The sequence below is a fragment of the Caretta caretta genome, chromosome 16 (assembly GCF_965140235.1).
Source record: "Caretta caretta isolate rCarCar2 chromosome 16, rCarCar1.hap1, whole genome shotgun sequence".
NCBI classification, from domain to species: Eukaryota; Metazoa; Chordata; order Testudines; family Cheloniidae; genus Caretta; species Caretta caretta.
The window spans coordinates 12,479,481-12,506,884 of NC_134221.1; the positions used below are offsets into that span (position 1 = coordinate 12,479,481).

Below are 27,404 nucleotides of genomic sequence, written 5' to 3' on the forward strand. Positions count from 1 at the left end.
GAGCATGCAGTGGTGTGCAGGGCTGCCATGGCAACTGTGCTCGCACAGGCGATAACCAAGGCGAACATACACACATGGGGTTAAGGAGCCCGATTGCCACATGGGGCCATTTCATACCAGGCGGGCGCAGGTCTGTGCTGTGCTTCGCTGGGGCGGAGACCAGACGGGCGGGATGAACGTCACCCGCCTTATTTATCCTGAAACCAGCCTAGGGATCCCCAGGCAAAGTGGCTCCCACGCTACGTGTTGGGATGGGGGGAGGCGGATCAGAAGTGGGATCCAGATTCCACAGCTAGGCCCACTTCTTATGCCTGTTTCCTTGGTTTTACAATACAACCTGGCTCACAGGTAGGACCATGCTTCTTTGGGAGGCGGACTCATGTCCAGAGCTGACCCGCTTTACCTGGGCAGTAACTTTCTGTGCAGGTGCTGGCAGCTGGCTCTGCACAAACAGAGCCCAGGGGTGCTGGAACAATTTTTACAGTGGGGGTGCTGAGAGCTATTGAACCAAACTGTAAACCCTGGATATAATGGAAACCCCTTCAAGCTGCAGCACCCCCTGCACCTCTAGTTCCAGTCCCTATGACAGAGCTTGTAAAATAACCTCTTGACAGCGTAAAACACCAATGAAGAGAGAGGCCTTCAGAGCCACCTACCACCCTGGGAGCCATTGCTCCTGCCTCTGGCTAGACAGGGATGTATTCATAGGACCAGACTCCCACCTGCCCCCGAGACTCTGTGCCCTGGTGCTGCATGCACAATAGCTTCCCAGCCCCAGGAAATACCCTTCTCCATTCCTCCATATTAGTACTATTATTTGTGAGGAAGAAGTGTAGTCTAATGGTTACAGCCAGGCACGGGGGTGCCCAGGACTCTTGGGGTCTATTCCCAGCTCAGTCACTGATTGGCCGTAAGACCTAGACGAGTCACTTAACTGCTCTATGCCTCAGTTTCCCCCGCTGCAAAATGGGCGCTATGAAGCGTCTCCTACTGAGGCAAACCCTGCGGTCCTTAGCCAGTCAGAACTCCGCTTGGCCTCCGTGGGAAGTCCGAGCACGGAGGGCAGGGTTTGGCCCCGCGCTTTGAGATCCCCCGAGGGCAGGATGTGTCGCCAGGCCAAGTATTATTACGCCGGCTGCATCTCCAGACCAGGACCTGCCCGCGCCTTTCCCCCAGCAAGGGCAGAGACCGCAGCGCACGCGCGCTCCCGGCAGCCGATGGGGGGCGCCCTTTCCCAGGCCGCGCGCATGGGGCTGGCGAGGGAAGGGGGCGCGCGCTAGGACCCGGGCAGGGAGCAGGTGGCCGCGGGGGGCTGCAGGCGCCGCGCTCCCAGCTCCCGGGCGCTCCTGCCGCGGGGCGGCTGGTCCCGGGCTAGGAGAGCGGGGGGCTCCCCCGTGTGCCCGGGGCTGGCGGAGCTCGCAGGGGAGCGAGGTAAGCGGCGCATCCTCGTGCCCTTGGCGGAGCCCCGGCACCGCGGGCGGGGAGCGGGGTGCAGGCGCCCCTCGGCCGGGAAGTTACCGGGCAGGCAGCAGAGGGGCTGGCCTGGGGAGGGGAGAGGCCCTTCGTCCTGCTGCAGGTGCACCCCGGGGTGGGCCGCCTCTGCTGGGGTTAGGGGCTCAGGGGTGCGTCCAGACCGCCCCACGGAGGGTGAACGGGGCTGGGTGTCTCCCGCAGGCAGGCCCTCGCCCCAGGGACCGGCTCCGGGGGCACAGCGGCGTGGGTGCTGCCTGGGGGCCGCGTGGGTTCTGTGCCGGGTGGTGCTGGATGCCCGGGGCCTGCCCCGGGCGCTGGTGACACGCTCGGGTGTGTGATCGTGATTTGCACGGGTGCGCAGGGCTCTGCCCGAGGCGGGCTCAGGCCCCAGGTGCGAGTGGCGGACCAGAGCGGGAAGGTGGGATTTATTCCGGCTCTCCGGGGGCAGGGGCGTCGTGCGCTGCCCCAGTTTAGCCGGATAAGAGTATTTCTGTAATACCGGCGGATTAGCCGTGACGCTCGTTTCACTCTGATTTCCCCAGGCAGAAAGGGGCAGCTGGTTGGGTTTTTCGCTCTAGGAGGTTGCAGACGGCAGATCGGATCAGCCCTCCCCTTGGGGCAGGGCCCTGGCGGGGGCAAAGATGTGACAGAGCGAGCCTCAAGACGGAAGGGCAGCCTGCCCGTCCGAGCTGGGGCCCGCTCTCAGTCCCTTGGAAGGGAAGGGGGGAGAGACGTTCCCCCCCCCCCCCAAGCCAGGCTCTCGACTTCCCTCATATGAAAGGTCTCGCCCAGGTAAGGAAAAGGGAAACTTCACCAAGGCCTCCCTCTCTGATCTGGGACCCGTCCTCGAGGTTTGCACTTCAGCAGCCTGGATGTCCTGATCACTAGGGATTTGTCGGTGAACTCCTAGTGGGGAGGACTCTGCAGCTGCCGGGCGAATAGGGCATCGTGAACTAGACAGGACATGATAGTGCAACCCAGAGGCAAGCAGAGAAGGGGTGGGGGGTTAGTCCACTGACTTCACTGGGCTTTGGCTCAGACTCCTAGCGCGTGGTGTGTTCGGAGCTCTGTGCTGCTGGGTGGGCTAGGGGGGTGCTGAATCACTGCCTTTGGGGGAGCCCTGAGCATTTGTGCATCTTCCTTCCCCTGGCTGTTTGCTCTCCTTCCCTCCCTCTCTCTCTTTTTAGCGCCCCTTGTGCCATCACCTACTCTGGGGAAATTCAAGGCTCAGACTAAGCCACCCACCTGTCGGGGGCCAGCCAGGGAGAGGGTATTTGGTCCTGCCACCATGCAGAGGACAGGGGCGGTAATAACCTCCCAGAGCCACTTTCCAGCCCAAGTGATGATTCCCTGCTTCTCTCCCTCTGTCTCCATCCTCCCCCCACCCACACAAAACATTATCCGCCTTTGCTTTTTCCTTTCCCACACACAAAACATTATCTTCCCCGCCCCTCAGCTATTCAGGCGAGGCCCGAAGAGGCGAGTGATGAAGGAGCAAACGGAGTCGGTGTAGTTGGGAGGCTGAGTGTTAAGGAGGATGAATTGTACTCAGTGAGAACGGACGGCTTCCCACACCAGCCGAGGGGGGATATTGTGGACTCCAGGTTGGGTAGGAGAGCCAGGAGGAGGAGCAAGGAGTGGAGACATCCAGATGATAGATGCAGGTGGCATTATGCCTACGTTGGGGGTCTGGGAAGCTTTGGGGAGCATGAGCTTTGCCAGTCTCAAGGCACTACCGGTGCACACAGCGTCTGACCAGGCCCCATCCTCCGATGCACCCTCTTCTGGTGCTGAGCAGGGCCGGCAGTGCTTGGGGAGCGCTGACGGCAGCATTGTGGTTCACTCCTGCGTGGGTGCCAACCAGCGCCGGCCTTAGGGGTGGGCGACTGTCCAAGGCACTGTGGTCAGGGGGGCTCCGTGGTCAAGGGGCTCGGGCTCCCTGTTGCTGCCAGCGGGGTGTGGTCCAGCGTGACAGGAGCACCCTGCTCCCAGTCAAAGGCTCCCTGCTCGCTGCCCCACCTCGTTTCCCAGCCCAGCTCCTAGTCCCGTCTCCTCACTCTGCGAGTTGTTTGGCTCTTCCCCTGCCACCCACTGCACTTGCAAACGCCCTGGACCCAGCCCAGACAGCAGGCAGGACCCAGGATGGACACTGTGGTCAACAGGCAAGGAGCAGGTGGGCCTGGGGTGCGAGGCCGTGGGAGGGAGCTCGGGGGCAGGGGCGATGCAGGGAACGGCTGGGAAGGCAAGAAGGGCCAGGGGTAAGGGCTGGGGAGGCGCCAAAATATAAGTTCATCTAGGACACTATTTCTAAGGCTGGCCCTGGGTCAACCTAACCTTTTCCACCCCGTGCACTTTTCTTTCCAGGGGACCAGTGTAGGGGCAGCCCCAGTTCAGTGCTGGCTGACATAGAATCATAGAAGATCAGGGTTGGAAGGGACCTCAGGAGGTCATCTAGTCCAACCCCCTGCTCAAAGCAGTACCAATCCCCAACTAAATCATCTGTATGGGCTCCTCTCTGCTGTCCTTTCCCCTATCCATCCCACTGTCACCCATGCCACACACACTGAGACTGGTTGGTTTAGAGGTGTGCAGAGCCGCCTTTGGCCTCCTAGGTGATCCCTTTGATCCTGGCCCAAAGACCATCAGATTGCATTTGCCAGGCTGTCCCTCTGGCTCCTTTCCCCAGCAATGACTGCACAGGAAAGAGTTACAAGGAAAACCCATGGGCATACGGGTGATGTCGGTCTGCTAAATACATCCTGCCCTTGGGCCTCAGGCCCCCTTGGGTCACCTCTGCGGTCAGGGCTCCCAGGCTGTGTGAGATTAACTCCCCTTTGTGCATGCGTGTGTGTGTGTTATTTCCCAGCCTTCCCAAGGCAGTGAGGAAAGAGGATTTTTCCAATCATGGTAAGTACCGAAGAGGGGAAATTGCAGTGAATCACTAATGAGGACTTAAAAAACAATTGGTTAGATCTGTGCTTGGTATGGAGCAGCTGTGGAATGGTAGATCCCTGCAGAGCGAGAATGAGAGCTCTTGTATGTGTCCAGGTACACATGTTAGCGTGGGAGGGAGACAAATATACTCTTTAGTGCTTCTTTGTTCATAGAGGTGCTGGCTTGAGCTGGGAGCGCCTCTGTGAAATGAGTTAGGTGGTTCTCAGCCCAGTTCCTATTGCACAGGCATCCCCATCTGTAGCTGGTCTCAGCAAAGAGGTCCCTGTCAGACTGGGCCATGGAGACTGAGCTGCCCTCTGCTGATTGGGTTTTTCCAGGACTTTGGCCCGTTGGCAGGTAGTGGGGACGATAGATCGAAGACCCTTCTCCCAGACTGAGGTACATCAGCAGTGATCCCTTCCCCGACCCCTCTCTTCTGAGCTGGAGGGGACCCCTGCTAGTGGAGAGAGGGGAGCTCATTCCTCCTGGCCCATTCACCCCCCAGCCTCCGGGCTGAGCCTGCCAGCAAAGGGAGCTGTGGAGTGCCAGATGTGGGGATGGAGTTAGTGATGCAGGCACCTGTCCACCAAGGACTGGGCTGAGACAGACCAAACTGTCCATTGTACATGCGTGGCCCCCGTTACCAGAGCGCCTGAGGGCCACACAGTTGTTCATGTATTTGTCCTCACGGCACCCCTGTTTGGGGCGGTTACCTCCTCCCAGTTACAGATCAGGGAGCTGAGGCACAGGGAAACCGACTGACTCACCCAGTGTCACGTGGGCTGTGTCAGAGCTGGGATTGAAACATCCTAACCTAGCACCTTCATTTAATACAGGCCACCAAAGAGCCATCAAATGGCACCAACTTGAAATCACCATCAGCCTAGGCTGGATTCAGGCTGGGGAGGTGGCTGTGAAAAGCTCCCTCTCTCCCTGACCCAGCCAGCCCTTCCCCTCCACCCATGTAAAACCCTGTGGGAGCCCTGGGAGAGGTGGCCGGCTGCCTTTGCTCCATTCCCAGGTGTTCGTTTTAATGGGATTTTGTATCTTTGGAGCCTGCAATCCCCTTAGAGAGGTTTGGTTGATGTGATCATGGGTAAACATTGTCCCCCAGCAGATTTATGGCCCTTGATCAGGTATTTGTTTGAATGGATTTTACTGAGCTTTTTGGGCAGGAAAATAATCTCCTCCTAAAGCTTAACCAGCCTGCAGGTTCGCACTGTAATAAGCCAGGGGGTGGGAGGCATGCTTATGCCGAAGGCTGCCTTAGGAGACCTCTCCCTCCACCTCCCTGCCAGGGAATGAGCCTGTGATGGGGAGACTGATGAGTTTTCAAAGCTGTCCTCGCACAAGACCTTGCTATACAAACACTGGTTTTGATCTTGAGCTCACTTCTCCAGCACAAGCTGAGGAAGGAGAGTTGCAGCTGACTCATAACCCCTGCGGTTCGGAAGATCCGTGCCGGCTCACTAAGCAGAGGAATATTTGACCCATCTCTTGGGCCTTCCATCTAAGGGGTCTGCAAAGCCCTTTACAAACATTAACTAATTAAATTAAGTGAAAGTGGCAAATTGTCCTGTGGCACCTTATAGACTAACAGACGTATTGGAGCATGAGCTTTCGTGGGGGAATCTGAAGATTCAGCTGCATGTGACGAAGGGGGGATTCACCCACGAAAGCTTACGCTCCAATACGTCTGTTCGTCTGTCAGATGCCACAGGACTCTTCTGCTTTTACAGATCCAGACTAACATGGCTACCCTTCTGATAATGAAATTAAGTCTCTCAACCCTTCCCCCCATCTTTTGGCAGATATTATTGTTTTCCCCAGTTTACAGATGGGGCCACTGGGGCCCAGGAGATCCAGTGACTTGCGCAAAGTGTCAGGACCAGGGATAGAACCCAGGAGTCCTAGATCCCAGACCCCTGCTGTGCTTCACTGTAATGACCCATTATGTAAGCTGATTTAGGTATGGCTAATCCAGTTTACAAACCATCGCTTGCTTTTCTTCCTCCTGGGAGATCTCTCTGTGACCAGCAGCCGTTCTGGGCTGACGGCGTCTCTCTGTCTGAGGAGCACTAAACACATGGCTGACTTGCGCTTTAGAAAAGTGACTGAGCTTTCACCCTGTGGCATGGTTCCCCTGCACCTCCCCTGCTTTAATTAAAGGGTGTAGGAGGAGGGGCTGCTTCCCAGCAGGTGGGGAGAGTGGGAGACCCACACTAGGGTCAGAGGACTCTGTACTTCAACTTTGGACCTGGCTGTGCTTGGGAGATGGAGCAGAAGGAGAAGGCAGCCTGGGAGCAATATGCATGAAAAGGGCCATTTAGGTGCAGAGCCCAGGTTGAGGGCAATGAAAGACCAAAATAAGGGGGCTGGGGGGAAATGGTGACATCCAAAATTGAGCTGTTGAGAGACGGCTCTGAGCTGTGATCTGCGGCAGGGCAGATGGGCACATCTGGGAAGGCAGCATGGTGCCAGAGTGCCTGATGCAAAGTTCTTTGCAGTCAATGGAAAGACTCGCAGTGACTTCGCCGGGCTTTGGGTCAGGCCAGGAGAGCACAACGCAGCAACGTGGTGTGTTCGGCCCTGTAGGTGCGCCCAGCCCAGCCTGACCTGTTTGGGCTGTGCTGTCATGCGGGTCAGAGCACGATGGGGTGGAGATTGGTAGCCATGGACTTGTATTCGAGGAAGGGGGCAGATAGTTTAGAGAGTGACCATGCCTCTGTGTTTCTGTGCAGGGACTTGAGTTATGCTGATGAAGGCTCCGCACTAAGGTTGGCAGAGAGACATGAGTAACAACACGGTAAGTCCTCCCCACGAAGCAGCCCTCCTGTCCTGGTCCCGTGCGTCCATCTTCCGGGCCCTCGGAGGGTGTCATGGGCTTCCTCCTCCCCTTTGGAGCTCGTTCTGCTCGGCCATCTACCAGAGCTGGTTCGCTGACCATCCTGGCACAGTGTTGGAGGTTAATGTGATTTTTCACTGGCTTCGGTTTCTTTTCTGGGCAGCAGCGGCAGCTTGTGCTCTGGGTTCAGGGCAGCTCTGTACATAATCGCTGTGCTTCACCCTCGGAGCGTGGCGTCTAGACCCTGTGGCTGTACGTGATTTAAAAACAACCCCAATAAACCCACCTAGCCCCAGGTCACAGAGGGAGCCAGAGGTAGGTGTTCCTTGCTCCTCAGGCTGGTCGGCCAAGCCTGTCGCTCGGGACTGGGGAAAGCCAGCCCTGACTGAGCCAAGACCTGCTGTCCTGTCCTCCAGGCTCTTGAAAGAGGGAGCTGCAGCAACGCTGGGTGGTTCATTCCAGCCTTGATGGAAGCAGGAGGTAGCAGAAATCTCACCAGAGGACCAGACTCCAGGGGAGAGGGTCCCAGCCCATGGTCAGAGGCCCAGGGGGCATCTGAACAGACCCAGTCTCAAGAGAAACCTCCAGACTTTACCGCAAGTCAGGGCAGAACTGGGGGACTCTGCCTGGTTTCCAGCAGAATCTGTGCATCAGCCCAGGTTCCCATGAGGCACAGGGGAATCTCATGGGAGATGTGAGGGGACCCTGAAGCTTTTGCTAGAGCTTTGTGGGGAGGACTCTTACTTGAGACAGCAGGAGCCTCTGGGGCTTACTAAAAATCTCTGGGCCTCGGGAAGCCTGGCCAGAGCCTTAGACTGGTGACTAAACTGGGAATTAGCGGAGTTTGCCTGGTTTTAGGTTCCCCAGCTCTGACCTTTCTCTCCAAGCCTTGCAGCGTTCATCTCTTACTCCGCCACTGCCCTGCCCTCCGCTCCTCGACTGCTCCGGGCATTGTTACCCTCCCCACTCCCCCCCGTTCCCTCCTTCCCCCACTCCCCACACTAGTAAGTCTGCTGGCCAGCCCCCGCTCTGGTGGAACTCCTTTGACATGAGGGATGACTCTCTCCCACCCAGCCAGCCTCGCCCTCCGCTCCATCAGGACCGTGTATGTTCATCTGCGTCTGTTTTCCTGTATTCTGCCCACTAGTGATAGCAGTCTGAAAACTGCTCTGGGCCCCAGGCAGCCCTGTGGCTATGGGGTAGGAGAAACTCTCCCTGATGCCCAGTGGGGCCTTGTGTCCTGCAGTGGGAGAATAGGGCTCTTGGGTTTTAATCCCAGCCATGAGCTTGGGCAGTCACTGGAGGCAACATCTACAAAAACAGCCTCTGGCTTTGGGTGCCCAGCTCCACCTCGAGACATGCAGGGTCCTTTGCTCAGTGCTGATGAGCGCCCACAGCTCCCCTTGACTTCGGCCGGAGCTGCAGGTGCTCCACCCTTCTACAACTCAGGCCCACGGTGACTCAGGTTGGACACCCAAACCCAGTGGCCACCTTTGAAAAGATTGGCCGTAACCTTTTATTATTCAGTTATTTAACGCTAATTACAGTAGCCCTCAGAAGCCCCAGTTGGGATCAACGCCCCAGTTGTGCTGGGTGCTGCACATAGACTCAGCCCCTATACGAAAGAGCTCAGTGCCTCAGTTTACCCATTTGGAAAACAGGGCTAATGTCACTGATTCTATTCTCAAGCCTGATATGAGGACTGACTCACTCATGTTTGAGACGTGCTGTGCAGATGAGGCCATGCAGGAAAGATGTCTGAGTGGTTTTCCTCTCCAGGAGATCTGTGCATTCTCAACTGCTCACAGCAGGCGCACCAAGTAGCAGCATTCATATCAAATCTTTGTACCCTGAAGTCATGGTGAAATAGTAGCCAGGTAACCTGCATCTGCCCTGTTGTGGGAGCTGGATTTCATTAGCTGCCAGCTCCAGGTTACTGGGCTGCCCTGTTTTCAAATGCACCATGAAATCCAGCTGAGATTTCACTGGAAAGAGGGCAGGGAAGTGAATAAACCTCACCCAGGAGTGTTTGCCCTGACGTTCAGTCTCCCTGAAAACAAATTAAGTACAAGGGAGGAGAAAACGCAATCTTGGCTAAGATCCATCTGAGGTTCCTGGAGCAGAAGGCAGCTGGCAGGTTGTTGATAGCCGGCTGGGCTATTGGGTCCCTGTGCTGCTCCATAGCCTATTAGCCCTTGTTAGTTTCCAGTCAAGGAAGGCACCTCTGGGGCCTGCTCCTGCAGGGGACTTTTGCCTAAAGATCAGGCCTCCTATTCCAACAGGGGATTGTATGACTTGCTGCCATAACGTAATCCAGGATCTAAAGGACTGGAGGATGAGTTGTCTGTTTTTCCCCCCCCCACACACACACAAACAATTGTTCTCTTTCCTCCATGCTGAGCACTGATGTTTTGTGTGACAGGTGTTTCTGACACATGATCTAGTGGTGACTGATGCTGAATCGTGGCTGTGAGGTTGTTGTGAGTGTGAACAATAATGTTTTAAGTATCAGGGGGTAGCTGTGTTAGTCTGTATCCACAAAAACAACAAGGAGTCTAGTGGCACCTTAAAGACTAACAGATTTATTTGGGCATAAGCTTTTGTGGGTAAAAAAAACACTTCTTCAGCGTTTTAGTGAGCCTAAGAGAGGAAGAGAAAATCTAGATAAGAACTAGATTAAACTTTCCCCAGGGTCTTATTCCAGGCCAAATTATGAAGGTGCTACTCAGGGTTTTTATTCCATCTCTCTCCCCTTCTTTCCAGCCAGCCCTCATCACTTGGGTATCTCAGTGCCTGTATTCAGTCCTTGCACAGGCAATGCTCCTGTCTGCTTCATGGGAAATTTTGGCTGAGTCAGGCCTGTAGTTGTTGTTTATTATTTGTATTTTTCTGTAGTGCCCAAGAGGCCCTGCTGTGCTAGGTGTCATCGGGCCCTGTCCTGAAGTGAGTGTGTCAAACGGGATCTGATCTAAAAACTCTTTCCATTGACTTCAGTGGCAGTGGGCTTTGGATCGGGCCCTGAAGGAGAGACTGGGAGAGGCGAGGACAAGGGTAGAGGAAATAGGATCAGGCTGCTACCCAGGGAGCTTTTGCACATTCTGGTGTATCCTGGTGGTTCTAAATCATTTTACTTAGTTTTTAAAAAATAGGTGAAATCAGCCAAGTGATGCCAGAGAAAGAACATTGGGTTTGAACTTAGTACTCACCGACCAGCTGCACAGCAGCTGTCTCGTCTCATCCCCTCCTGACGTATCAAGGAATTCACTCTCTTTTTCTTGGCTGACTTCCGGTTAAATCAACAAGACAGATTTTAGTGTCAACAAAAAGGAGGCCAAAGAAGAGAAGTCACCGGTGCACAGAGATTGGGGCAGTGTGCTGTGGTTGCTGACTTCTATGGATTATCGAAGTAATTTGTTCACAAGGCACCTCTAAGCACTGTACAGTAGCAACCAAATGTGAGGCCTAGAATACAAAGCAGCCACATATCCAGGCAGTTCCCACAAATCTGGCACAAGGAGGAACCCAGTAACTACACAGGGTGCCCAGCTCGCATGAGGAAGGAGGCACTGTGGGGAGAGGGCCCAAGAAACACTGACAAATAGAACAGGTGAAATAAATGAGTTTGGTGTGATCTGCAGGCCGGGTAATCTGCCCAGGGGACAGATGGGCACGTATCTGAGACAAAGTGCCCCCCCTCCCCCTCTGCAGCTGAATCTAAGGCTGGGAGGGGGAAAGCCGAGATTCAACGCAAGTAGCCCCGGTGATCAGCAGGTATTAGAGAAATATGTGAGAGAACAACAGGTCAAAGAGACGCTCAGCATAACGAAGGGATATTCAGAAGTGTTCAACGCTGGCCTAACGGCTGCCATGGAAGCCAGTGGGAATTACCACTGGGAGCAGAGTTCGTCCAATATTGAACGCTTCATAGTACCACATCCTGCCCCGCAGCGTGTAACTCGGGGGGAGGAGGCAGGGCCATATGCTGCCTTTGAAAACCAGTGTCCTTTCCTCTTTTGCTAATATAACCCGGAACTTTGAAAAGCTTACTTGTGTCCGTTTAAGCTGCTGCTTCACTTTTTTTTTTTTTACCTTTCACAGAACTTGGATGGGGAAGGCAGCCTGGTCTATTTCACTTTTGTTTCAACTCTGGGCACTGGCATAATGTTGTCTGTGCTCATGGTTCTGGGGGGAGCATGTTGAATTGTTTTTTTAAATCCACTTGTTTTCTTTGAATTTAAAAGAAAAAACAACATTTCTACTTGCATTAGATTTCATAAGCACAGCAAACGTCTACGCGTCCACTTCAACAAGATTTTACTCCTGCGTGGACCAAACTAACAGCGAAGATCCCTGTCTTGCAATTGGGTCCATCCATGCAGAAATTATTTGGCTTAAGGTCATGGCTAGGGGCCCCAATCGGAGAGCAGGGCCTCGTTGTGGTAGGTGTTTGACTCGCGTGTAACAAAAAGATAGTCTCTGCCCCCTGAGTTGGTATTCGAACCATGCAATGAGAGGTGGCAGATGGATGACAGACAAATGAGAGAGCACCAGGGAATAATGAGATGATTGAGAAGAATTCACTCCTACACAGAATATTGGAGAAAAAACATGCAGAAGAACCAATGTCTGTAGAAACGTTAGGCCAGCAACAGTGCATCAGGCTAACTGTGCTCCCTGACACCCTCCCGCCCAAGTATCCAACTAAGGAAAACAAATGCAATTATATAAAATGGCCAAAGAAACTAGTAACCCCAAAGGTAGGAAAGTAAGGCCTGAATTACAAATAGAAAAGGAGGAGGCAAGGCAGGAGACTAGAAAATGAGAGTAGGAAAAAGAAGTGGTAATGAAGCTGAAAGAGAGGGGCAGTAGCCACACTAGAATAATAAATGGTAGGAGGTCCTGGCAGCGTTCTGCAGGAAAATCCCTTTACAAGCACTGACTCTTGGCCCCTCTGCCTCGGGTGGCATTGACTAGTGGTTAGCACCCAGATCTGGGAATCAGGACTGCTGGGTTCTGTGCCTAGCTCTGCCATTGACTTGCATAATATGAGTTTTTTCCTGTGTAAAATGGTAACTTTTGGCCTCTTCTGAAAGGGGCTTTGAAGTCCCCCAGTGACAGGCACTGTGTAAGGGCTTGTTTACACTAGCTGGGTTACCGCGGCATAACCCTACAGCAGCCGAGGGGTTTTTCTGTCACTGTAGGAACTCCACCTCCCTGGGTGGTGGCAGTTAGGTCAGAGGAAACATTTCGCCATCGACCGAGCTGTGTCTACACCAGGGGCTAGGTTGAGTAGACCAGGGTAAAGCGAGGTGGTGGTTATAGGAAGGCACGAGTGTCTCTCCCTTCTAATTTGGGGGCAGGATAATCTCATAAACTCAAAATCAGCCAGATTCCCTCTATCTCTGTCTGGCTCTGTGAGATGTGGTTTATTTTAAGGCATGGGATGGGATCCCGTCCACACTCTGTGATAAATACCTTCAGAATAAGGTCCCCGCCCTTTCCATGGAGTTTGTAATGAAAGCTCTGATGCGACTGGGCCTGCTGTAATGGGGCCAGCACACTGCTGCAGAGGCAGACTGGAAGCTGCAGGGCCGGTCTCTTTGCACAGCTGTCTCATTAGCTGGCCTCCCTGCTGGGATCTTCCCATTTAACCCAGGACAAGCCACAGCCCAAGCCTCTCCTCTGCCCCCACGTGCTCATTGCTCCACTTGCGGCTGCAGGTGCCTCCTGTCCCCGCCTTAATTCCACCCCTTGCAGGCCTGCGCCCCTCCTGTCCCTGTCCCCCACACCATCACCCTGCAACACGCATAGTTAACCCTTTCATTCCTGGTCTCTTCGCTGCCACATCCCAAACAAAGCCAGCATGTGGAGGCAAAAAGCTTGACCAATTGCTGGCCATGATAGATAATGATACAGTGCTTAAAGCAGCCTCTGGCTTCCCGGTGCTTCTGGGCTTGGGGTAATATCTCATTAAAGCTGGACGTATATTCCTTTAAGAAGCTGCCCATTGCCAAACTCTCCCTTGACATCCGTCTGTGTGTCACAGCAGAGCTTGGGGAGGGGGGAATTGGCCATGGCTGCCTGTCAGAGAACATGGGGGTGTTTGTGCTTCTGGAGCCCTTTGCTGTGGTGTTAGCTGCAGGGATCTCTGGTGTCACAGACAGCGGGGGTGCTAGAGACCGCTGGGAGATGCCCCTTCTCCACAGGGATGGAGAGCCACGTTTTCCAGGTACCGCTGATTTGAGGGACGGGGTGGGGGACAGTGTGGGAGACCTGCGGCCTGACGGTCAGAGGGGCTCAGTGCTTCCAAAAATCACGCCCAGGGTATTTTAAGTTGGGCACCTGAAATCTGAGGCTCGTGGGAGCTGTAGGCTGGAATCCTGCCCAGCTGCTGCTCCTGGCACGGGGTAAGGGAGAAGGGGGCACGAATGAGGTTCATGAGGGTTAGGCCTGTAGTCTCTCAGTCATTTATCGGAGACCATTGCAGAAGCTTTGCCGGTCCCCTCGGCTGCCCTTTCCCAGGCTCCTTCAGAAAGGCGGGGCACTTGGAGACGCAGCACTGTCTCAATCCCAGGCTCTCCTTTTCCCACTCCAGGGCCAGCGCACAGCAATCCTCGTGGTCCTCTTTGCTTTGATCATGCTGCTGATCATCTACAGCTCGAACAGTGGGAACGAAGTTTTTCACTACACTGCCCTGCGGGGGAAATCCCCCCATCCCCCCAACCTCAAGAAATGGGGGTTGAAAAGTGGATACCTCCCTGTCTACGGGAACAAGGTAGGTCGCAGCCCACCGCGGGTGAGCCCGGGGCGCTCCCTGCGGTCACGTCGCAGACTGGGTCCCAGGTCTCGGGGGTGAGCCCAGCAAGCGGTTTACACCGGGAAGGAAGGGCTGGGTTATAAATCACTGGGAGGAGCCACGCGATTGCAGGCTGGTGCATTAGGAGCGTGAAGGGCCGCTGCTTTTCTGGCCTCCGTACGGCTGCACCCTGCCCAGTGGGAGGGGTGGAGCGGAGGCGACATGATACAATTTGCAGCAGCTCAGTTGGAGAATGGACCTTTGTGTTTCTATTATGAAAGCGCCACCCATTGCTTAGAGCCAGGAATCAGGTCTTCTGGACTCTGTGACCGACTCTGCTTCCAGCTCACTAACCGGCCCTTGGCAAGTCACTTTGGCCCTCTGTACCCTGGTTTGCCCATATGTGAAATGGGGGCAGTAATTCCCAGGCATCGTCAGAGGGTTCATTAGGGAATGTCTGGTAAGCAGGTTGGGATCCTCGGACAGAAGGTGCTTATCAAAGGGCAGCATGGTAGGGAACTAGCCAGTGAGTGTGGAGCACTGCCCTCTGCCGCATGGAGCCAGAACTGTGACCCAGAGCTCCGGTATTGCTGTTAGAGTGACCGTAATGCTCTCCGACCTGGATCCCGTTGTGCTAGGTGCTGTGCATCCACTTAGAGACACTTGCTACCCCAAAAAGCTTCCAGTCTGAATTGACAAAGGAAGCGTTCCTGGCTTCATTTCACAGACTGGGAACTGAGGCACGGAGAGATGGTGACCGCCCAGGGTCACCCAGGGAGTCTGACAGAGCCAAGAATTGACCCCAGATCTCCTGAGTCCCAGCCCAGTACCGCATCCGAAAAACAACCCTATTTCCTGTCACCTCAGAGAGAACCCCCGATAGCTCAAGTGGCAGGGGCCAGTGTCTCTGGAGGAGGAGGGTCTCGGTTCTGTTCTCTCCATCGCCTGGGCGTTCTAAGCAGGGAAGGTGCACAGGGTCATGGTGGTGGGGAGGTCTTAGTTGGCCACAGGGTCCTTGCTAATGATGGTTTCTTCCCCAGACCCTGAATTCCCACTGCCACCAGTGTGTGATCATCACCAGCTCCAGCCACCTGCTTGGGAGCAAACTGGGCTCAGAGATTGACCAATCGGAGTGCACCATCCGCATGAACGACGCCCCCACCACCGGCTACGAGGCAGACGTGGGCAACAAGACCACGGTCCGGGTGGTGGCTCACTCCAGCATCTACAGGGTGCTGAAGGGGCCCCAGGAGTTCGTCAACAAGACCCCGGAGACCATCCTCATCTTCTGGGGTCCGCCCAGCAAGATGCAGAAGAGCCTGCTCAAGATTCTCCAGCGTGTCAGCATGTCCTTCCCCAGCATGTCGGCCTACGTGGTCTCCCCCGTGCGCATGAAGCAGTTCGACGACTTGTTCCGGGGAGAGACCGGGAAGGACAGGTACCTTGGAGCCCCGTTCCCATTCCACTCCTGGGGGCATTCGGTGCCAACAAATTCCGGATCCTGCACACAGTATTTTAAAATTCTGCACATTTTATTAGTCAGAAGAACACTACATAATCACGCCCGCTTCGATTATTTTGGTAATTCAGTTCAAAATAGCTGCCAGCAAGTATGTCTGTAACGATACAGAGCCACACACAAATTCCCCCAGGAGCAGAGAGTTAAAGCAACTCCTATGACAACCTAGTTCCTGTTTCTCTGCCCACTTCTGCGCCCCCCACGCATGTCCAGCCAGGGGGTCAGACACCCACAACCCCTCCCCCCCAGAGCCCGGCTGCGGGCCCCCCCCTTGCCCAGATACCCCCTACACACACACAAGCCCAGCCATGGCCCCCTCAGCCCAGGGATCCATAGGGAGAAACAGCCTGATGGTCCATCCCAGGCTTGCTGGAACCCTCTAGCTCCCTCCTGCCCCGCTTTGCCTCACACCCCCCACACCCCTGCCGCAGTGTCTTCTGTGTGCAAGCTGGGCTCTGGTGGGTCTAGTGGCCCCTAGTGGCAGCCAGCAGCACTGCATCCCGTTTCGGGGGGGGGGTGGCGGGGAAAGGAAATTCTGCATGCACAACGTTAATTTCTGCAAAATTCTGCGTTGCGCAGTGGTGCAGAATTCCCTCAGGCGTACCATTCGCATGCCTGGTGACTGGAGCCCCAGCCTCGCTGGCCAGCCCATCCTATTTGTCTGCCCCTGCTGCAGTGCCACTGACCTGGGCTGTCTCGCAATGCACACCCATGAAAAGAGGCCATACTGCCCTCTGGAGTCACTTGCCTGCCTGGCAGTACATCCTGGTCCCTAGCTGGGAAGGGGAAGCCAGCATGCTTGGGTGGTAGGGAGCCTCAGGAGAACAGAAATGGGGTGGGGATGGGGGGGTAAATGGGAGACTCAAGAACTTGGCATCAATATAATTCAATGTCCTCCCACCTTCTCCTAACTGGTCACTCTCTGTCCTCCTCCCCCCACCATCCTACACTCCTTTCCTTCATCACTCTTCCCCTGGCATTCCCTTCCTCCTCCTCTTCTTCCTGCTCTGTCCATCTCTTGTTCTTTTTCTTTCTCCCTCTCCTTCTGCCGGCTCCCTGCCATTCCCCGTTTCTCAGGGAGAAGTCCCGGTCGTGGCTGAGCACAGGCTGGTTCACCATGGTGATTGCCGTGGAGCTGTGTGACAAGGTGCATGTTTACGGGATGGTCCCCCCTAACTACTGCAGGTAAGAACCCAACCCCCACCAGGTGCCCCTCCCGGGATCCCAGCGCTCGGCCATCGGCTGGCAGCGCCCCAGCGGCTCACCCTGTAACTCTGTTTTCCGCAGCAGGAGACCTCAGCCCGGCAAGATGGCATATCACTACTACGAGCCCAAGGGCCCGGACGAATGCACTACCTACATCCACAATGAGCGCAGCCGTAAGGGCAACCACCACCGCTTCATCACGGAGAAAAAGGTCTTTGCCAGCTGGGCCAGCCTCTACAACATCACCTTCTCCCACCCGGCCTGGGACTAGGGCTCCCCGAGGAGACATGGAGCCATTTGAGTGCCCAGCCCAGCAACTGGTGCTAGTCGTGGGATAACTTCACCTGGAAGGGAAAACATCTCTTGGATTAACCCTGTGAGCCAGGCTGGGCTCTGAGGGAGGAGGCCCCACACCACAAGCTGCCCCGGTTCACTGTCCAGGGCCAGAAGGACTGGGTGAGGGGAGGAAGGGACTGGGATGGTGCCTGTGACCCGACTTGCAGTCCCAAGGCCCAGGGAGTGTTGCTACCCGCGGGGCACTGCTGGGTTCATGGTGCTCCCGCCCACACACACACCTCGTGCACATCGCTGGCTCCCTGCTTTGAGGTCACCTCGCTCCCCCATCAGCGATCAGCTCAGGGGCCCAAGAGTGAGTGGGAAATAATCACTGGCTGCCCAGATGGAACGGCTGACCCCTTCTTAGCGCTCTGGGTGGCGTCTCTGGTCTCACCTCTCTTGGCTTCGGGAGAACGTATTTCCGAGATGGGAGGACTGTAACCCTCTCAGCTCCGCTAGGCTCAGCCTGATACTGAGAACCCGGGAGGCTGTATCTTCAGTACAGTGCAACCCTGCCCCAGGCAGCCTCTGCCTTGGAAAACTACCACCTGCGTCCCCAAGGTTTCCAGTGAGGCCTACATAGAGACCAGCCTCAAGGGGGTAGACTTCTCAGGTGGGTCTGAGGCATGGCTAGGGAGGGGGCATGAGACATCTTTAAACAGGCTGTCCAAGCACTGACCCCCATACGGGACAAGGACAGAGCCCACTCTCCCCTGAGAACTCTTTGCCCTGCTGCCTGTGGCTGATCCCTTGTGTGGCTGCTTAAGACAGGGATGCCCTGTGGGGTGTGGGAGGGGTGTTGTATTGGGGAGCGTCACGGTCACTGGGAGGGGTGTTGGGGGGGAAGGGGAGCTGTCACCGTCATTGAGGGTGCTGTGTGTATGTGTGTTATTTGCTGGGAGGTATTGAGGGGTGTGTAGGTCACAGTTGCTGGGAGGTATGGAGGGTGTCACAGTCACTGGGAGGCAGTAAGGGGTGTGTGTGTGTGTGTGTGACAGTCATTAGGAGGTGTGTTAGGGGACAAGGGGGTATCAGTCTCAAAAGGGCTTCTTTTTCCCCAGCTGTAGAGGGCACTGGGCAGGGGGTGGAGAGGTTCCTTGTTTTGGCATCACCAGCTGCCCTGGACAAAGCCCAGTCTGAGAGCCGCGTGCCAGGGCGATTGCTGTCCTAGCTCCCCTTCTGCTGGCTGGCAGCCGGTGACTGCCCTCCTTTAACCCCACTTGTGACCAATGTTCCCTCTAATTTTTGACAGGCTGTGTGCGCAAAAAATTTCTTCTGTGCAAATTTTTGTGGGCGCGGTGTTTCGCCGTGTGCGTGGGGTTTTGGAGCTGGGTGCGTGCACACAGCTTAGAGGGAACAGTGCTTGTGACACCCAGATTTGGTGGCACTTGGCCACGCTGGCTGCCCCCAGTGGGCTGGGAGGCCTGGGGCTGTGGTTTATTCACCTCCCCCCCCCCACACCCCAAGCTCTGTCCACATGGGCTGCGGTGCCTCCTCCACTCCTAGTCAGGACACAGCAGTGACCCCCCCCCCGGCCCCCCAGCTGCATGGCTGCACGTCCTGCTCTCCTGTCCCTGCTGCAGAGACCTTAGGGCTGCTGGTGCGCTCACTGCCTGGCCCTTTCTCAGCGTGAGGCAATGGTGCTCCCTGCTGGTGGCCAAGAGGCAGTGCCATTTGCTAGGCTCACTGTTTGCATGGCTTCTCCATACCATTTTCAGGGCCGTTCCTCTTGAATGTGCTTTCCTGCTGCTGCTTCTGGTGCCATTGGCGCTTCCCCTCCCACCCACCCCTCTTGCGTCTCTCCCCTTGCCAGTGAAACATCTGCCCAGGGAGAGCAAGTGGCCATGTGGTAAGAGAGAGGGCAGCAGTACTGTGGATATGGAAGTTATACCCTCAGCATCTCAACCCAGGGCTGGAGGGAATTGACTTACAAGGAGCCAGGCACTTTTCAGCTGCCTCCCTAGTTCTGTCTGTCTGATCGCTGTTCTGCCTGGCTGCCTCTGATCCCTGCCGCTGGGTCTGTTATGCCTCAGGTTACTGAGAGTTCCTTAAATCAAGGCACTGAGACTGGACAGCAAGCACTGACCACGACTGCATGGCAGGGGTCTCCGCTCTGTGCTTGCTGAACATGGCTTCTTCCGTGTACACGCACAGCTGAGGGGATCGTGTGTGGGTGTCAGTCAGATATGGTTCTGTTCTTAGTGTAGATGCAGCCTTAGGCTTGATGCCTGTTTCCTCAGGGTAGAGTGGGTGTGAAGTGCTCCTGTTATGGTTTGGTGTTACTCTGTTCTGGGGGGAATCACAGGGCTGGAAGGGACCTCAAGAGGTCATCTAGCCCAGTCCCCTGCACTCATGGCAGGACTAAGTATTATCTGAACCATCCCTGAAAGGTGTTTGTCTAACCTGCTCTTAAATGACAGCACAAAGTGCAGACAATACAGAGTCGTGGATTTAGATTAATAGATTTGGACCCCTTGTGTTTACTCCCATTCTCTCCTGCTCTCACATCCCCATCCCACCTCTCCCATTTCTCATGGTCTCTTCCCCTCTCTGCCTTCCCCAGCAATTCAGGGGCTCCATGAAAAGTGCACTTCAGCGTGGGGCCATCAGATGCTTTCTAGTCACCCACCAGGTTGGATTTTGTCCTTTCCTGGTCCTCGGCAATAGCTGCTGAAAATCTCCAAGTTAATAAAAATAAAAATACTGCAGTCTTTTATAGTAACAGCCCAAATCACGGTGGGCCAGATCTTCACTCAGGCAAAACTCCCCTCTGCAACTAGTGGGACTTTTGTCTGGGGCAGGGCTGCAGGATTGGACCCTGGAGTAACCTGATTGTGAACTGGTTACAGCGCAGGGGCAGACTTGGATCCCATGCCAACCAGTGTGAATCAGCAGCCAGCCTGCTCAAGCTGAACCAGAGAAAATGAGGTCAGAATCCAGCCCCGTGCCTGTAGAATACAGCAGCGTTTTCTTTGAAAACAAGGGTGTGACTGATAAACGTGCTGGAGGAAAAACCATCAGCTCTGTGCTCCACCGCGGGGGGTTGAATGGGTGCACGCCTCCGTGCAGCAGAGACATTGTCCATGCACCCCTGGAGTGGAATTGTATCGTGGCTGTGTGAGCTGGGAGCAGATCCCCCGCTTACTCTGACACCCACAGGTGGGAATGACCCTTGTTCAGTCATCTTGACCATGGCTGATATTGCAAGAGGTGACTCTCCCCCTGCACTTTGGGAGGGGAACACATGCAGGAGTGTGATGGCAAGGAGGTGGGAAGGGGACCTTGAAACTTACAAATGTCCCTTGGGGGACATGCCATTTCTCCCCCCACCCTGCAGAAGATCAGCCAAATCCATATCCGCTGATACGAACAAACCATGCTCTTGGTTACTACAGTCAGTGGAGATGCTCTGGATTTACACCCGTGTGACTGAGCATCGTGTGACCCCTGATATTCAGGACACAGGAAGCAAAGTGTGCCCAGCAATGTGGCGCCGGCTGTGAACACCTATTCTGAACATCACTGCCACCCCGGAGGATGCAGCTTTGGAAAAGACTCCCCAGCCAGTGGAGAAGTCCTGGCTACCCTTCTGGGAAGGCTGTGGAGCTGCTACTTTCCCACCATAGCCAGGACCTGTCGGGTGTTCAAAGCAACACTGTTGAGATGTTTTTTGGGGGGGAGTGGGTTTTTTTTTTCCTGGTCCTTGTATTTGTATTGGTTTCCTAAAATAGGTTAATATATTTTAAAATTGCACAAGAAGCAGGGTGAGATAAGGAGGCTGGGAGGCAAACCCAGCTGGGTGCTTGGTACCTGCAGCTCCATTGATGTTGGCTTGCCAGTCTGACCCCCATCTACATCTGGGAGTCATGGGTGCTCAGCACCCCTGTGTACCAGGCCATGCCTTCAAAGGGATCTAATGCTGTTAGATGCCTTGCTCCCCTAATGTGTTTCGGACCCTCTGGAAAGCCCAGTTGTACATCTTGTACTGCCCTGGCAAATTCTGCAAAACCCGATAGGGTTCTGTAGAATGCAGTAAAGGAACTAGGGTTGATCCCCTTTTGGTATGCTTTTCTCTCTGCTGCTACTCTTCTGGGCTTCTGTAAACAGCTGGTCCGCTTAAACCACTCTGTGAATGATCCTTTGAACAGAACTGTCAAGTCACTCGTTCGGGTAGCTCCTATAAAAATCAGTCACTCTTGAATATAAGGTTGCATTTATAAAAGGTTAATACATGATGAATAGATGTTAGAAGCCTGTTACATATATGAGTAGCATGAATTAGAAACACAGCGGTAGAAGGCATATATATGGTAATGAACCCTCGTTATAAGCAAGCCATTAGGCTCTCTAATAACCGTGGATTAGCCATTTATGAGAACATCTGTTAATCATTTATTAACCCGTTATAAACTATAAATGGAACCTTAATAGAAAGCGTGATGTAAACACCTGGATGGTAACATAACAGCATGTGGTTGTACCATTTCATGTGAGACGTTTGCTATAAAAGTAACTAGCAATGCAACTGAATGGGGTGCTGAAGTTTGCTTTTTTTCCCCTCCCCCCATTGCTTGGGCTGTGGAAGAACTTGGCAATGCAATTTCTTCCGCTCCCAGCTCCATCCTCTCCCAGCTGGCAAGCAGGGACATTTTCTAGTGTTTTGAATGAATGTCAACGCTGCCTCTTGATTTAGCAGCAGCATTCACCTCTGGGGCACCTTATCTGACCGCAACATCCTTCTTTTGTACAGGAGCTGCAGGGATGGGGTCCCAGCAGCACTGGGAAAAGCATTTGTTCATTCTCTCCTGCTGCTGTGCAGGCAGCCAGAGGAAGGTGATGTTTTGCTTGTAGATCCACAGATCGTGACTACTCCCCTTTTTTTTTTTTTCATCAATTTTTCAGCAGTGGAGTTATGGATTTAAAAAACCAAACAGGGTACTAAGAATCCAGTTGGCTTATGTTCAGACGCAGCCTGACAGGACTCCTGGATTCTGTTCTTGAAGCTGCAGCTGAATTGCAGTGCAGCCTCCCTGTGCCTCAGTTTCCCATCGGGAGTCATGATTGTAATATAGCTCACCGGGGCATTGTGTGGCTTAATTCACTGTGTGAGATCCTCACGTACATGGTGTGCAAAGGTTTATTATGGCCTCGTTAGATTATACCAATGTCAAAGTGTTAGTTGTTGAGCCTGCCAGAGCCCCTTTAAGAGGTTCAAAGTACAAGAAGGCGCAGGCTAAAGGAGAAAGGTCGCTCTGTGCCAGATCCTTAGCTCAGGGGCAGGTCCTCTCTGACTGCAGGTCCTCTCACTCAGCACGGAGGCCCAGATCCTCATGAGCTGCCGTGAAGTGTCAACATAACACATTTGGTAGCCTTGACTTGTGGTACTGCTTCCGAGTGACCCCCTGTATCTGGGATTGTCTGTCAAGCCAGCAAGGAGTGAATGTTTTGTAATGATTTGTAGGGGAATAAATATTACTATGATCTTAGCCGCCATGTTTCTGTGAATTTGGATCTTGTATCATTCCAAGGCCTCAGAGAGGGTGCCCTGCCTCGTGACAGCTCCTGGTAATAGTGGAACGGACTTGGTTCATTAAAGTGTTTTGTGCCCTCTCGCCAGCCAGCACTGTGAACTTCCCCCCAGCAGTGCCAGAGCTGGCTCTACAGTACAGCGAGCTTCTTTCCCAGGTCGTCCTCTCGAGGTCTCCAGTGTGAATGCTGCTGAAAAGCAGCGTCCAGCACAGTGTGCAGTGGTGGGAGGTTCCCAACCGCAGTGTCCGCTCTGGGTCTGCTAGGACAGTGGGTAGAGTGGAAGGAAGAAAGGTCTTATAGGGGAAAGCCCTTAATCTCCTTGTGAGTTTGCCATGGGGCTCATACTCCTTCCGTGTCATTCAGGTGCGTTGGGAGGATACATCTATTGATAGGGGGGAGTTGTCCAGATATATGCGTGATGGGCATCAGATAAATAGAGAGAGAAAAAGCCGGGGCCCTGGCAAAATCTGAACAAAACAAGACACTCCTCCCCCCGAAATAAGCAGTTAAATTGTAAAGCTAAGCCATAGTTGCTATATACACACCTTCCTAATTTGACTAGTCCAGCATCAGGATTTCAAGTCCCAAGGGTCCCACAGGTAAAGTGACACTAGACTGATTACTCAGACCACACGTTGTCTGGGAAGGGGCCATCCTGGTGGTGTATGGGTGCAGCATAGTGAGGTGGGGCCTGATCCTGGCCTGAGGCCTCTAGATACTTCCTCATTATACATAATAAGTCCTGTGTATTTGTGGCTATTTTGGGGTCCTTTTTGTGCGGCTTCAGGCTGGGAGATAGTGATGCTGGTGCTGGCCCTAGGGCAGGATCAGGGCTGCCGCCGCAAAGCTAAACCGAAATAGACCTGACTTTGCTTCCTTATGGTGCAGGAAAAAGGCCTGAAAAGGGACCCCTCCAGTCAAGAGACAAGGGTGGTGGTGGTGTCTGCTTGTGTTTTCACCTAGAAAGTCAAGGTCCTTGTCTCCTGAACTCCACAGCCTGCTGGAGAGCTGATCGGATGATGGCAGCCAGAAGACCCTGGTGAGAGGCCAGGTGATTTTCATCCAGCCCTGTGAGGGCAGCTTCTGGCTCTATTGCAGTTGGTTCTCGGCGGCTGTCAGGAGCACCCGTGTGTCTGCCAGACTCGCCTTCTCAGCTGCTCGAACCAGTGCCTCATTTCTAGTGGCTTCATGGCAGGTCCCGTGTTCGTCCCCTCATGTCTGCCCTAGGCCTGCAGTGAGGATATGGCCCTGCTCTCCGAGTTGGGGGGGGGGGGGGGGGCTGGGCTTGCTCTCCTCTCCCCCAGGCCCTTCCCATCCCCACACCTGGGCTGTTGCCCTCCCATGGCCGGGGGGGGGGTGTGTGTGTGTGCAAAGTGTGGCTAACTTCCCATGTGCCCTGCTGAGAACTGCAGCCCCCAGCCCTGGACCCACAGCCTGCACCTGTCCCTCCCTTCTCTCCCACTTCCCCGAGCAGCAGCCCTGGACCCACAGCCTGCACCTGTCCCTCCCTTCTCTCCCACTCCCCCCAGCAGCAGCCCTGGATCCACCAGCCTGCAGCCCACAGCCCCACAGCCTGCATATCCCCCTGCCCCCAGATCCCGCAGGCCCAGACCCACAACCTGCATCTTCCCCCCTCCCCCCCGCAACTCCGATCCTGCAGCCCTGGACCCACAACCTGTAGCCCCCCCAGTCCCTCCAGAGAGACAGCTCCCTTCCCTCCCTGAGCCTGCAGCCACAGCCCCCAACCCCGGGCCGCCACCCCCCAGATCCTAGAGCTCCGGCCCCACAGCCTGCAGCTCCCAGCCCCGCTCCTCCAAGACCCTCGCTGCAGCCCGGTGCCCAGGAGGGGAGGGGGCGCCTGTCACAGCCTCAGGCGCAGGGGAGGAGGGAGGACGCGGCTCCTCCTGCCCCAGCCCGCGGGAGGAGCCGGGCCGGCAATGCGGGCTGCAGCATGACCACGGCGGAGGCGAAGGACTATCTCCAGCGGGGAGCGATCCCGCAGCTCTTCGAGGTGAGGGGCGGGGGCGCCGGGGGCAGGGGACGGGCCCTGGGAGCTGGGGGGCTGCGCCCCGCTCTGCGCTGGGAGATCCCAGGGAAGGGACGGGGGTCCCAGGCTCTCCCGGTCCCGGGGGCAGCTCCAGCCCTCTCCGCGCAGAGAGCCCCGGGTACCCCAGACTCCAGCCCCGGTAACCCCTCCCCTCCCCAGCTCCATGCCCCGTGTACCCCTCCCGTATACCCCGTGCCCCTGCCTTGCCCTCCCCTTCACCAACCCTCACACGGTACCCCTGCCACCCTCCCGCTATCCCTCCCCTCATACCCCTGTCCCCTGCCTGCCACCCTCCCCTCCACCTCCCCTCACACATCCCGTCCCCTGTCACCCTCCCGCTATCCCTCCCCTTATACCCCTGTCCCCTGCCTGCCACCCTCCCCTCCCCTCACACCCCCTGTCTCCTGCCACCCTCCCGCTATCCCTCCCCTCATACCCCTGTCCCCTGCCTGCCACCCTCCCCTCCACCTCCCCTCACACATCCCGTCCCCTGTCACCCTCCAGCTATCCCTCCCCTTATACCCCTGTCCCCTGCCTGCCACCCTCCCCTCCCCTCACACCCCCTGTCTCCTGCCACCCTCCCGCTATCCCTCCCCTCATACCCCTGTCCCCTGCCTGCCACCCTCCCCTCCACCTCCCCTCACACATCCCGTCCCCTGTCACCCTCCCGCTATCCCTCTCCTTATACCCCTGTCCCCTGCCTGCCACCCTCCCCTCCCCTCACACCCCCTGTCTCCTGCCACCCTCCTGCTATCCCTCCCCTCATACCCCTGTCCCCTGCCTGCCACCCTCCCCTCCCCTCACACACCCGTCTCCTGCCACCCTCCTGCTATCCCTCCCCTCACACCCCCACGCCCATGCCACCCTCCTGCTATCCCTCCCCTCATACCCCTGTCCCCTGCCTGCCACCCTCCCCTCCCCTCACACCCCCTGTCTCCTGCCACCCTCCTGCTATCCCTCCCCTCACACCCCCCGTCCCCTGCCACCCTCCTGCTATCCCTCCCCTCATACCCCTGTCCCCTGCCACCCTCCTGCTATCCCTCCCCTCACACACCCCGTCCCCTGCCACCCTCCCGCTATCCCTCCCCTCATAAACCTGTCCCCTGCCTACCACCCTCCCCTCCACCTTCCCTCAAACCCCCATCCCCTGCCACCCTCCTGCTATCCCTCCCCTCATACCCCTGTCCCCTGCCTGCCACCCTCCCCTCCAGCTCCCCTCACACACACCGTCCCCTGCCACCCTCCCGCTATCCCTCCCCTTATACCCCTGTCCCCTGCCTGCCACCGTCCCCTCCACCTCCCCTCACACACCCCGTCTCCTGCCACCCTCCAGCTATCCCTCCCCTCCTACCTCTGTCCGCCACCCTCCCCTCCACCTCCCCTCACACCCCCTGTCCCCTGCCACCATCCATCTACATCCCTCCCCTCCACCTGCTCTCACACCCCCTGTCCCCTGCCACCCTCTCCTATACCTCCCCTCACAGCCCCTGTCCCCTGCCACCGTCCATCTACATCCCTCCCCTCCACCTCCCTTCATACCTCAAGGCCTCCAACAGCCTCATACTACTCCCCTCCCCTCATATACCATGCCCTCCAGCAGCACCCCTAGTCCCTTCTCCCCTCATATCCCTGGGCCCCTTCCCTGTTCTCTCACCGTGTGCCCTCTCCCCTCTCTCCCTTTTTACCAGCAAGAGTGACCCTGTAGAAAAACATTCAGTCCAAGCCATGTATGAGTGCAGCACCCCCTCCGCCCCCCACAAACATGGCTCTCAGTGCAAGGGCGTGAAGGGGCGGGGCTCTTCTGACCCTGGAGCTCCCATGCAGGAGCCCCCGAGTGCCCTTCCCGGCTCTATCATTGATGCTCTCCATGGCCTTGGGCGAGTCCCTTCCCCTCTCTGAGCCTGGCTCCCAGCGTATAGGGACTTCCAGAGGGAAAATCCCAGGCCCTAACGGGCCCTTGAATGCACAGAGAGCCTCCAGAGCGGGTGGCTGGAGGCTGAAGCCAGACAAATCTAGAGGAGAAATAAGGCACCATTATGTTAACAGTGAGGGTGATTAACCATAGGAACAACCTACCAGGCCAGTGGTGGGTTCTCCGTCTGGTGAGGTTTTCAAGACAAGACTGGACACCTTCCTGGAAGATGTGCTTTGGTTATTGGGCACAATAAAGGGGTAACTGGCTGAGCTTCTCTGGCCTGGCTCCTACAGGAGGGAAGACAGACTGGGTGATTAATGATCTCTCTGGCCCTAACATTTGCGACTCTAAAATCTTTGCCGAGCTCTTGGCGATTGCCTGAAGACAAGAGCTAAGGATTTATTATTCTCCAATGGCAGAAGACACTTCCGGACAGGGCCCATAGCAACATGCAAATCTCTGTCTCCCAGCCTGGAGCACTCACCGCTCCCAGGCCTATGCTCTCTCATGCAACGGTGCTTTGAAGCAGCTGCTTTGAAAGGAGCCATGGCACTCATATCCCCTGCAGTTGCCTTTGATCCTACCAGGTGCACCCCTCTTCCCCCAACACAGGCTGTTTGTTCCCATGGCTGGGCTGGAGCGTTCGTGCTCCCCCCCGCCCCACATTTTGTTCCTAGCTGCTTCGAGTGGTTTGAGGCGCTTGCGGCTTCTCATCATGGCTGTTAGCAAACACTGATGTGGAAACGAGCGAGCTGTCACTCATTAATATAACAAGTGAGCAACATTGCCAGCAGCGCCAGCCCC

The 27,404-nt window shown here is 55.7% G+C and overlaps 3 protein-coding genes across 6 annotated transcripts in view; all 3 read left to right on the forward strand.

Annotated features, from left to right (window-relative positions):
* The window catches only part of ST6GALNAC4 (ST6 N-acetylgalactosaminide alpha-2,6-sialyltransferase 4), a 24,603-nt gene extending 17,389 nt beyond the window's left edge, over positions 1–7,214 (forward strand). For all 3 annotated transcript variants that reach the window (XM_048822409.2, XM_048822407.2, XM_048822408.2), the window contains one exon: positions 7,149–7,214. In XM_048822409.2, coding sequence (XP_048678366.2) covers positions 7,149–7,206 — 58 coding nt within the window. In that variant the 3' untranslated portion in view covers positions 7,207–7,214. The remainder of the gene's footprint in view (positions 1–7,148) is intronic.
* Positions 7,144–22,595, forward strand: ST6GALNAC6 (ST6 N-acetylgalactosaminide alpha-2,6-sialyltransferase 6). The gene is made up of 5 exons (XM_048822413.2): positions 7,144–7,213; positions 13,848–14,027; positions 15,089–15,486; positions 16,645–16,752; positions 16,855–22,595. Exons 1-5 carry the CDS (start codon positions 7,199–7,201, stop codon positions 17,042–17,044), a joined length of 891 nt encoding a protein of 296 aa, XP_048678370.1. The 5' UTR covers positions 7,144–7,198; the 3' UTR covers positions 17,045–22,595.
* A 1,901-nt stretch (positions 22,596–24,496) lies between these two features.
* The window catches only part of AK1 (adenylate kinase 1), a 40,969-nt gene continuing 38,061 nt past the window's right edge, over positions 24,497–27,404 (forward strand). The window contains exon 1 of one of the 2 annotated variants that reach the window (XM_048822986.2): positions 24,497–24,649. In XM_048822986.2, coding sequence (XP_048678943.1) covers positions 24,590–24,649 — 60 coding nt within the window. In that variant the 5' untranslated portion in view covers positions 24,497–24,589. The remainder of the gene's footprint in view (positions 24,650–27,404) is intronic. The other variant, XM_048822987.2, reaches the window with a different exon arrangement.